The following is a 12278-nucleotide window of genomic DNA, read 5'->3' as shown; positions in this document are numbered from 1 at the left end:
ATAACGTCAATAAACTATAATTTTTTTTTATTGGTAGTCCAACAAAAATTTCAGCTCTATTTGCTGCCGGCCCAGAAGTCATGTGAGCGCTCGCTGAGCATGAAAAGGCTTAGTGATGACCACTGTTTGTCTTCCATATCACCTGTATGAAGTGTACAGTAGTCTGTAGGCAAACTGGAGATTTACCGGCTATCTGGCAGCAAATCCTGGCCCGTTCTGTATGCTATCTTTTTCCGTATTCTGAATGGTTCTGTATCTTATGGCCGTATTTACACGGGTGAATGTGATATCGGCCTGAGAAACTTGTATACCTGCGGGAAAAAATGTATTGTGTTCCTGTGCAGCCCGGGGATGAAAATTGCATGTTTCAATAGAAAAAAAAATGGAGAATTGCATTGCCTCCAATAGGAAATAATGTGTGATTCCTAGACAGAATCACCCAAAATAGGATATGCTGCAATTTTTCTATTTTGGAGCATCGCTGTGAAAGAAAAATCATCCCTGTAAACGCACCCAGTTCTTATATACATGCAAGTTCTGTGGGGGACTCAAATGCAGAATTTTGGTTGTCAGACAGCACATTTATTTAGTAATACAGTAAAACCAGGCGCTGTAGAGTTTTGGGGGTTTTGGCCGTACAGTATGATGGGCAGATGTAGTGTCCACTCCTACAGTTCTTCTTTTGTTAGGTCTTCCTTGTCTTCTTCTGAGGACTCTGAGGATTCCTAAACAGAACAGAAGAATGAAAAAAATGTAGTGTGTATGGTTGTCGGCCAATGCTGTAATTGGTGGCTAGAAATCAGTATAGTGGGCAGCCTAGGACATAACTCAAAAGATTTGTGGTTTCTTAAAAAAAAAATATATATATATAAATAATATATACCGTTTTGCTATCCACCGATAGGTCTTGTGGCCATGGCCGAATTAAAGAGTCACTTCAACGGTTTTTTTTATTCATTTATTTTATTTTTTTAATTTATTTATTATGCAGCTATTTCCCAGTATATGTAAGTGAATTAATGCCATCTTGATTATTTATTCCTTTCTAGCTGGATCTACTGGCCTCTTTTTCCTCAGATGGTCATAGGATCTGAATTCTGACCAGCTCAGATCTGCTTGACGATTATGGATTCATATTCTTGTCAATTTCTAAGTCTGTGTGAAGCTGTTACATGGATCTACCACAGAAACTGCCTAGAGGCGGGAACACAGCATCTCCTATAACAGTTAGAGCTGATTGTCTCACAGTTATAATAGAGGAGATCCCAGCTCATCTTTCTGACTGTATACTTATGGTCTGTAGATTATTTACATGAATCTAAGTCAAAATGGTATAGCCTTAACTCATACTGGACTGGTGCATCATGGGATTGATTGAAAATGAAAGTTAAAAAAAAAAAAACCCCCACCATCAAGATAAGTATCAGATGGGACTGGAATGAGGAGACATCAGGGAAGGGGGCATGGAAAAATGTGTTTTAACCGGAGTTGCCCATTTAAGGCACTGTACAAGGATTATGGAACCATAATATACATCTGTTTCTAATTTTATATATTCCAAAGGTTTTTTTTGTTAGATTTATATGGAATCCTACAAAAGAAAATTATGGTCTGCTACATCCACTTACATGAGTTTTCTGTCCTAGCATTTGGTTTCACACATTCCTTCTGCTCTTTAGTTAATGTACCTTTATACCTAAGAGTCAAATGATATGTTCCTCTTGCTGTGTTTTAAAGGTAACATAGTATGCAAGGCTGAAAAAAGACAAATGTCCATCCAGTTCAGCCTGTTTACACCCCCTTGTTGATCCAGAGGAAGGCGGGGAAAAAAACAATCCTCTCCGACTCCATCATGGCAGTCAGAATAATCCCTGGATCAACATTTGAAAGTTCCTACCTGAGTCCAAGACCCGGATCAACAACAACCCCGCTGATTATTTAATGTCTATATCCTGTAATCTCATAGCTCTCCAAAAAGACCTCTAGTCCCCTTTTAAACTCCTCTATGGATTTTGCCATCACCACATCCTCAGGCAGAGAGTTCCACAGTCTCACTGCTCTTACGGTGAAGAACTCTCTTCGGTGTTGGTGATGAAACCTGCTTTCTTCTAGATGTAGAAGATGCCCTCTTGTTACTATCGCAGTCCTGGGTATAAACAGATCCTGGGAGAGATCCTTGTATTGTCCCCTAATGCATTTATACATACATATTCGGTTGCCCCTTAACTGCTCTTTTTCCAGGGTAAATAATCCCAATTTTGATAGCCTCTCTGGGTATTCCAGTCCTCCTATTGTATTTTTAGCACACCTTGACATTGCATCTCATAAAACTCAGAATTAAGCCCCATTTAGACGAGACGAATGTCAGGCAAACAATACCCAGCACTCGTCCTCGCACATACTCGCTCTTGTGCTGCTGCACGGGAGCTAGTATTGCTGGCTCACAGCGGGGAGGCTGCAAGAGATTTCTCTACTCGTGCTCCCCCGCGCCTCTCCATTGACATAACATAGTGGCTGTTCAGTACTGAACGGCTGTTATTTACACTGAACGATGATTGTTCAGCTCATCGTCTATGCTGAATAATTAATGGTGATGAGCTGAGCAATCATTGCTCAGTGTAAATAGCAGCCGTTCAGTATTCAATGGCCGCTATGTTAGGTCAATGGAGAGGAGTGGGGGAGAGTCAAATCTGCAGCCTCCCCGCAACCCTGTGAGCAAGCCAGTGATACTAGCTCCCGTGCAACAGCACGGGGGCGAGTGTTGGGTATCGTTTGCCCGACATTCATCCCGTCTAACTGGGCCATAACATGTAGTTACAATTTTAGAATAATTCTTGACAATCAGATGTTCCTCATACAATGATTATAGTTGATGCTAGTAATAGATCACTGATTGAACAATATGGGAAGGGAAGTGAAAGGCCAGGTAAAAATATACAGCTACTGAATACATTTGAGAACCTCGCTATTGGAGGTGGAAAGAAAGAACAAAGACAAAAAATTCAGACGGAAAGTAGAGGATCAAGAGACAGCGATCACAAACTAGAATATTTTTATACAAATGCACAGAGCATGGGAAACAAACAAGGAGAATTGGAGCTCCTAAGGAACCTTGGTGGAATGATACACATGATTGAAAAACAAGGCTTGAAGGATACAACTTATTTATAAGAAAAAGACCTAAAAAAAGGGGAGGAGGCATGGTGTTGTATGTTAGGAAAACATTAATCTCCACAGAGATTCCCGCTTCAGAGCATGGCAGTTCTGTAGAAACTGTTTGGGTAAGAATACAAAGAGAGAACAACAGAAAAGACACCATTGTAGGCATTTAGTATAGGCCACCTGGACAAGCAGAAGATTAGTGAACTCTTTCTACATCAGATGGCCAAGCTCTCAATAAAGCACAACATAGTGACCATGGGAGATTTTACCTATCCAGACATTTGTTGGGAATCTCTCTCAGGTAAAAGTAATGGATCCAACAAATTCTTATCCGCTCTCGCTGACAACTTTGTCTTCCAAAAGGTAGAAGAGAAAACAAGGGGATCTGCTATCTTGGACCTAATTCTTACCAACAGGGAAGAAATGGTGGAGGAAGTAAGGTTGGCTGGGACCTTAGGAAGCAGTGATCATGCTATCATTGAATTTTGGATAAAAAGGGGAGCAAGATCTGAGAAAACTCAGACCTCAAGGTTGGATTTCAGAAAAGCAGATTTTTATGAACTCAGAAAGAGGATAGGAAGAATCCAATGGCTGGATGTTCTTAAGGACAGAAATGTCCAAGAAGGTTGGGAAATATTGCAAAATGAGATTCTCAAAGCACAATCATTAACAATCCTTAAAGGAACGAAGAATGAGAAGCATTTAAAGAGACCAGGATGGATGAACACAGAACTTGCACACATGTTAAAAATGAAGAAAAATATGCTTATTCTTCATTAGATATCTCTCCCCCCCCCCCCCCCCCCCCTTTCCATTTGATATAGTGTGGTCTGCAGAAACTGTAGGGTAAGTGTCAGAAAAGCTAGTATGAATTGAGGCTTGCAACAGAGGCCAAAAGCAACAAAAAAGGATTTGGGGGGTATATCAAAAGCAAAAGAAAAGTCAAAGATGAAAATGGTGAATTGGTTATTGATGTTGAGAAGGCCGAACTCTTCCTATTTTGTATCTGTTTTCTCTTAGAAAGTAGATGGAACATCAACTGATCTTCCCTGTGCTATTGGAGGAATAAAAGAATGCAGGCTATCTGTAAGCAGAGAGATGGTGAGGGAACACTTAGCTAACTTAAATGAATTCAAGTCTCAAGATTCAGATGAATTACATCCTAGGATACTAACAGAAGCAGCGGAGGTAATTGCTGAACCGCTCGCCATAGTCTTTGAAAATTCCTGGAGAACAGGAGAAGTCCCAGAAGATTGGATAAGGGCCAATGGCTCTATCTTCAAAAAAGGGAAGAAGGTGGATTCAGGAAACTACAGGCCTGTAAGCCTGACTTCTATACTGGGAAAGATCCTTGAACAAATTATTAAACAGCATGTATACGAGTGCTTGGGTAAAAATTGAGTAATTAATCAGAGCCAGCATGGGTTTGTATCAAACAAGTCATGCCAGACCAATCTAATTTCCTTCTATGACAGAATCACCAACTGGGTTGATCAGGCAAATGTGGTGGATATAGCATATCTTAACTTCAGTAAAGCATTTGACACTTATACCATCCTTATTGTAAAAATGACCAAATATGAGATTGACAAGGCAGGGGATTGCACCAGATGATCCTGGAGGTCCCTTCCAACTCTACCATTCTATGATTGTCTCGTGTTTCCAAACTTTTTTCGACTTGCAACACACCTCATCAAAAAGTTGCATACCTGCAAAAAAGAAAGTTCTTTCTCCTCCCCCCGGAAGCCCTAGTAGCTCCTTGTAATCGGTGGTCTATATAGTTGTTCAGTAAAAGGACTTGCTTATAGTAAATCAGTGCTCATGAAGAAGCAAGAAAAAGGAGATAGTGCTCCTTTAGGACTATAGAGACAGGGATCACAGAAACATATAAGTGGCAAGCAATAGGGAATTTGCTCACCTACTGGAATTTGAGTTGTATATGTATGCTGGCACAACTCAGTATTAAAACCTATAGGGTCATTATCTAAATGAGAGTGAACACAACAGAGAAAACTTCCTTTTTCTAGCGCTGCTGTGCAGGGAATGAGGAAGCTTGAAATTACGCTACAGGAGTTATGAAGAACTTGATCTTTCCATTTATGTGTTTGATCACATGAAGAAAAGAATCAAGTTTTCATCAAAGAAAGAAAAGGATCAAATTCTTCATATCTCCTGCAGTGTGATTTCATGGTGCCTCTTTCCCTGCTTGGCAGCCCTAAATGGAGGTTTCCTTCTATTGTACTCATTTACTGTAAATCAGCAATATAATATTTTACCTTTTCTATACTTGAAGATCTCAGTTCACGCTCCAAGAATTCTGTAAATTCTTCAATATTCTTCTCCCCTGTATACCTAACAGACTTCAGGAGTAGAAAGATGACGTTAACATACAATAAAGACACTAATATAAAAGGGTGAAAGGAAAGTGGTGGAGCTACTCTGTGGGTGGATGTATAACGGTCCTTGATGAATAGTGATACAAGTGTATGCAGGAGGTGCTACCGGCCAGATGTAGACCTTACAAGACCGGTTAAGAAGTACATAGTGGGAGTGAAAGAAAAATGTCTCAAGGCGCAACGACTCCGAAAAATGATGGTAAGATATGAAGATTTTATTATGAGGAGTAAAACCAGCAGCACTAACGCGTTTCGAGGAAAAAAACTCTTCTTCAGTAATTGCTGGGCCATAACATGCTACAGTACATTAAAAAAGTATACGTTTACAAATATTCTACTTCTATTAACTATAATCAATTTTTTTTAAACTTATACGTTTTTCTATGCACTGTAGCATGTTATGCCCCAGCAATTACCGAAGAAGAGGTTTTTCCTCGAAACGCATTTGTATTGCTGCTTTTACTCCTATAATAAAATCTTCATATCTTACCATTATCACCATTTTTTGGAGTCTTTGTGCCTTGAGCCATTATTCTTTCACTACCACTGTGTACTAATATAAAAGGACATTATATAACCCCAATTTCAAAAAATCTAGGACGCTGTTTAAAATGTAAAGAAAATGCAATGATTTGGAAATCTCATATAACCATATTTTATTTAAAAGAGAACATGGAACACATATCAGAAGGGGAAAGTGAGATATTTTTCCATTTTATTAAATAAATAAGTTAATTTTTTTAATTGATGGCAGCAACATACCTAACAAAAGTTGGGCCAGGGCCATGTCTACCATTATGTAGCTTCTTCTCTTCTTTTTACAACGTCTGCAAACATCTGGGAAATGAGGAGACCAATTACTGGAGTTTTAGGCAAGGAATGTTGTCCCATTCTTGTCTGATGTAGGATTCTAGCTGCGCAACATTCCTGGATCATCTTTGCTGGATTTTCTATTTCATAATGCGCCAAATGTTTTCTATTGGTGGAAGGTCTGGACTGCAGGTGGTCAGTTCTGCACCCAGACCCTTCTTCTGTGACGCCATGCTGTATGGCTAGATGCAGTATGTGCATTGTCTTGCTGAAATATATAAGGCCTTTCTTGAAAGATATCTATATACTGCTTAGCATTTATAGTGCCTTTCATTATGTGAAATCTGACAATGCTATAGGCACTAATGTAACCCCATACCATCAGAGATGCAGGCTTTTGAACTGTGCACTTATGATAAGCTGGATCGGCCCACTTTTCTTGAATCCACAAAACCCGATGTCCGTGGTGCCCAAAAAGAATTTCAAATTTTGATTCTTCTGACCGCAGAATAGTTTTTCACTTGGCCCCAGTCTATTTTAAATGAGCTTTGGCCCAGAGAAGACGCTGGCGTTTCTGGATTGTGTTGATATATGGCTTCTTCCTTGCACAATGCAGCTTTAACTTGCATTTCTGGATTGCACAGTGAACTACGTTCACAGACAGTGATTTCTGGGGGTATTCCTGAGCCCATGCAGTGATTTACATTACAGAATCATGCCTGTTTTTAATGCAGTGATGACTGAGGGCCCGTAGATCTTGAGCAACCAATATTCACCATCGGCCTTGTCCCTTGTGCACATAAATTTTCTCAATTCTCTGATACTTTTGATATTTTTATTTACTGTAGATGGTAGAATATTTAAAGTCTTCGCAATTTAACGTTGAGGAACATTGTTCTGAAATTGTGCCACAATTTTTAGATGCAGTTTTTCACAGATTGGTGAACCTCTGACAATCTTTGCTTCTGAGAGACTCGGCCTCTCTAACATGCTGTGCTTATACACAGTCATGAGACTTAGTTGAGAAGTGATCCTCCAGCTGATTTTCATTATCACTACTTCTACTTACTTTTCCAGCTTTTGTCCCAACTTTTGTGAGATGTGTTGCTGTCATCAATTTCTAGATGTTATTTTTTTAATGAAATGAAAAAATGTCTCACCTTCACCTTCTGATATGTGTTCTATGTGCTACTGTGAATAAAATATGGTTATATGAGATTTCCAAATCATTGCATTATTTTTTCTTAATAATTATTTATATTCTGCACAGCATTCCAACTTTTTTGGAACAAGTATTCAACATACTGGATAAGCCAACAGGCAATTCTACCATGGTGAATATATTCCAATATGAAACTAGCAGTAGTCAATTGAATCTCTGCTCAGTGTGAAAGAAAATCTAGCTACGACTCTGGACATCCGAGTAGAGGAGGAACATGGAGCATTATCTAATAAGTTCTCCCAATTTAATTTATATTCCCCAAATTCAACAAATTGACTTGGCCCTGGTGTAAAATAAGGTATAAACATTTTAAAGTATCTTATCATTTTTTATGAAGTTGTTTTTTGTGGGTGAGCACTCGAATACCTTTGACTCTGATCCAGCAGGGAAGAACCGAAAATGAGGATAGCGATCCAATGTCATCAGTTGAATATCATTGGCAGTGCTGTCTATTCTGGCAATTGTCACGTTAGTGTTATTTTGGTACCTTTTCCCTAATTCTTCCCATACAGGAAAAAGTTCTTTGCATGATTTGGACCAAGGAGCATCTGTGGAAATTACATTTTCAATTAGCCAGAGAATAAAACAAATACCCCAGTCTCACCATTGTTGGATATGGTTTAGTTTAGGTTATGAGGTCAATGACTTGTTTCAATTTTTTGCAGAATTGAGCCCCATTCACATTTGTTTGGGTGCTAGAAATCCCTAATGGAACCCAAATGCAGATGTAAATGGGGCCTTAGTGATTAGCATGAAACATGAGATCAGTTCATACTTACAGAACATGACAAATGCATTGCTTGATTTGTTGAAGGCAACTTTATTGAAATTCTTCCCAACCAGTTCTTTTACCGGATGTTTATCCCAGTCCTTCGGAATATTTTCACTGTCTCTTTGGGGCTGAATTCAGAATTTAAAAAATGATATATGTTTCAGTGGTCTATCCTTCAATTTATTCACTGTAGCACATTGCATGTAGTAATCGAAAAGAAAAAGGGTTTGGTAATGAGTTTTCTGATGTGACATTGTCCACCATCCAGAGACAGCTTGCACTATCGTTATAGGGCCCTGTGTCTGTCGGAACCATTTTCAGGCACTTGGCTGAAGGACATTTGGTCTCACGACACCCATTACATGTACTGCCGTTGACACCCACCATTGCCTCTGTTTGCAGTGGTGTCACAAACAATTAAACTGGATGCTACGGAGTGGAACCGGGTTGTCTTCAGCGGCTAATCCAGGTTCGTGTCTGGAGACCTAGTGGTGAACGACTCAATCCTGCCTTAGCTATTTGAAAAGGCCATGGCCTCTTCACTATATACCAGACACAGCACCGTTTTCATTTTGTAGTGGCATTGGCAGTACTGCAGTTCAATTTCATTCACGTGAATGCGCCCGAGCTGCAGCAAGGCTATGTGACTAATGAACATGACTTCGGAAGCAGAAGCCATAGTGCTCTCCCAAGCAGCACAAACCCTTGTAGGCCATTCAAACAGCTGATTAGTGGGGATGTTGGGAGTTGGACCCTTGCTCATCTGATAATAAATAATAATAATCATTATTTATATAGCGCCAACTTATTTCGCAGTGCTTTTGAAACACTTAAGGAACACAAAAATACGAAAATTACAAAAAGTTACATGTGGTATTCAATTATTTGGAAACAAATGGGGTGGGATGATACAGAAGGTGCAGGGGCAGGCGGCAGAGCAAGGGGGAACACAGCAATGCGACGATAACTTGTGATATACAGTTTTTAGGACACAAATGGTGTGGGGGTAGTACAGGAGGTATGGAGCAGGTAGTGTACATGATAGGCAAAAGTGGAAAGCAAAAGGGAGAGGCAGGAGGTATATTGTCTGGGTGGGGGACTAGATCAGGAAGTTTGGTATGCTTCCTTGAAAAGGTGTGTCTTTAAGGCGGTAAGAAGTTCCGTCCAGATGTTTTGGGGTAGAGCGTTCCAGAGGATGGGTACTGCTCTAGAGAAGTGTTGAAGGCGAGCATGCGAAGTTCATATTAGAGGGGTGTTTAGTCTGAGTGTGTAAGCGGAGCGCGCGGGATGGGTAATGTATGGACAGGCAGGAAGTGATGTACATTGGCGCTGTGCCATGGAGAGGATTGTGGGTAAGGGTGATAAGTTTGAATTGAGTTCTGTAGTGTATGGGCAGCCAATACAATGACTAGCATAGTGCAGGGGCATCTGAGAAGCGACTGGATAGGAGGATAAGCCTGGCTGCCGCATTTGATATGGATTAGAGAGGGCAGAGTCTGGTGCCGGGAAGGCCAATGAACAGCGAGTTGCAGTAGTCGAGTTGGGAATATATGAGGGTGAGGAATGGCCAGATTTTAGTAATATTCCTCAGGTGCAAGTGGCATGTTCGGGCCAGAGATTAGATATGGGGGTAAAGGAGAGGTCTGAATCCAGTGTGACTCCAAGGCAGTTGGCGTGCTGTCGGGGGGTTATGATGGTGCCAAATGCCGATATGGAGATGATGCGGGAGGTCAGCTGAAAGACAAGGTCGTCCGTTTTTGAGAGGTTAAGTTTGAGAAAAGGGGTATTAAAGGAGTTACCCAAAAATCTAAAGTCTGTGGATAGAAGATAACGCTATGATTGGGTGGCTCCTGCCAAGAACAGGGGTCCCTGTCTGCCTTTCTCCGCTGTGGGCTTTCTGAACTCCCTACAGTTAAGAAGAGATTGATTTGCGTGGTGGTCACACATGCTCCAACTACTTTCACTGGGACTTCTGAAGATAGCGGAGTACAAGTGCTTGAAATTTTTCGTCAGCCCTGTTGAAATGAATGGAGCGGTAGTCATGCTTTTACACAGGAGTAATAATCTGTCATATAATGGAAGCGGAAGGACCAGAGATATCTTTTGGCTGCCCGCCTCCATTCATAGTAAACAGCCCCCTGTTGGGGGCCGTGTTTACATGGGCCAACAGACGTCCGTAATCGCTTATTTGAGCAATATTCAGATGACTATTGGCCCATGTAAAGGCACCTTAATCCCCTATCCTGTGGATAGGGAATAATTTCATATTTTGGGATAACCCCTTAACGATAGGTCATAAATGTTCTGGAAGGCTTAGCTTGTAAAGTGCCTCACAGCTTTTTACCTTGGCTTTTCCATCCAAGTACTTCTGGCAGAAGCTTCTAACATTTTCAAAGGTGACATCATCAGCTGGCATCCGGTATTTCGTATCACTTGTTAAGTTTAGAAGACGAACAGCAGGGGTATCCACCTCTGTGATACGGAAATATTCAAAGATCCGGCCATTGCGGCTTTCATCAGTGTCAACCAAGACAAATACAATCTGGTGGATGGAGTTAAGTGTTAGTGCAGTTTAGCACCATGATAAAGGGGACTGATCATCACAAAACAGCACCATAAACTAAGTTACGGTGCTGTTTGGTGAGGTGACGGGAACCTAAGGCGTATCTTTTTTTTATACTTTCCTGTTTCCATGGTGTCTGCTGGTGAAATTCATGCCCAGTCCAAAAATCTGATTCTTTTCAGACTACTGCATGAATGCTCTCCCATAGACTTCGTGGGACCGTGTGCGCAGTCTGAAAACAGTCAAATTTGTGGACCGCATGTGGACTTCACAAGCAGCCTCCGCAGGAGCAGATGAGTATAAAAAATACATCCTGGCTCCTTGTCACCTCACCGAGCAGCACCATAACTTAGTTTATGGTGGTGACAGTGTCCTATTCAGACAGTTTCATAAGTCTGCCCTATAGTGTTTTAACCCTTTGTAATCCAATTTTGGATTCAGGTTTTCCTAGGGGGTTTTCTCTTTCTGCCATTATACAATGGCGCCATCTGCTGGCTAGAGCCAGTACTGCGGTATGGGTCATGCTGGAGAGGCCCCTGACAACAGAGCGGTCGGCAATGTACAATAAGAATACCCTGCCGGACATCTTCTGACATCGGAGCTGTACAGCCTTCAATCTGAATGTCTGAAGATGTCAGACAGTGGATTGGAAAGGGTTAAGGAAAAACGCAGTTCTTCACAAGGGGGAAATTTACTAAGCCCAGCATTTCCAATGCCGGGCTTAGTGTAATTTTCCGCAGTGCATGGTACAGTTAATACACGAAGAACCTTCTTAAATATCCCCCAAGGTGTTTTTTCATGGTGTTTTTGTCTTTTTTTTTTTGTGGCAAAAAAAAGTTGGCAACCCAACGTTAGCTGTAGGTCACTAGGAAGTTATAAAACACTACAAACAGTAGGCTTCATTTATCAAAACTGTCTAAAAGAAAAAAAACTTGTTGCCCACAACAACCAATCAGAGCTGAGCTTTCATTTCTGAAACTGCTGTGGTTAAATAAAAGTTGTATTGTGATTGGTTGCTGTGGGCAAAAAAGAATTTTCCTTTAGACAATTTTGATGAATGAAGCCCATTTTTCTGGTGTTTTTCGGGCGCGTTGTGTATTTTAAAAAATGCAGCAAGTTCTAGGTTTTGTTTATTTTTAGGCAATTTTATGTGACTTAAAAAAAAAAGCATGAAAGAAATCCACCTATGTATAAAACACCTGTGTTGTACAAGCCAAAGGCAGTCACACAAAGCTGCATGGAACAAGCCCTACTGGGTTCTTACGTGTTCCATCATTTACACATGCAGTTGCGCTGCGTTTTTGATGATGAGGTATTGCATATTTGTGCAGGCAAATGCGGTTTTTACTATAC

At 40.7% G+C, this 12278-nt stretch overlaps 1 protein-coding gene across 1 annotated transcript in view; it reads right to left on the bottom strand.

The window, feature by feature from the left end:
- Positions 1-668: 668 nt before the first annotated feature.
- PDILT (protein disulfide isomerase like, testis expressed) overlaps positions 669-12278 on the bottom strand; it is a 30332-nt gene continuing 18722 nt past the window's right edge. Inside the window, exons 7-11 of the mRNA XM_066577837.1 lie at positions 10707-10904; positions 8370-8490; positions 7957-8138; positions 5439-5522; positions 669-725 (exon numbers count right to left, since the gene is read on the bottom strand). Coding sequence (XP_066433934.1) covers positions 669-725; positions 5439-5522; positions 7957-8138; positions 8370-8490; positions 10707-10904 — 642 coding nt within the window. The remainder of the gene's footprint in view (positions 726-5438; positions 5523-7956; positions 8139-8369; positions 8491-10706; positions 10905-12278) is intronic.

This window comes from Eleutherodactylus coqui, chromosome 8, assembly GCF_035609145.1.
Source record: "Eleutherodactylus coqui strain aEleCoq1 chromosome 8, aEleCoq1.hap1, whole genome shotgun sequence".
Taxonomy (NCBI): Eukaryota; Metazoa; Chordata; class Amphibia; order Anura; family Eleutherodactylidae; genus Eleutherodactylus; species Eleutherodactylus coqui.
The sequence above is the reverse complement of the archived record's forward strand: the minus strand, read 5'-3'. Positions and strand labels throughout refer to the sequence as shown.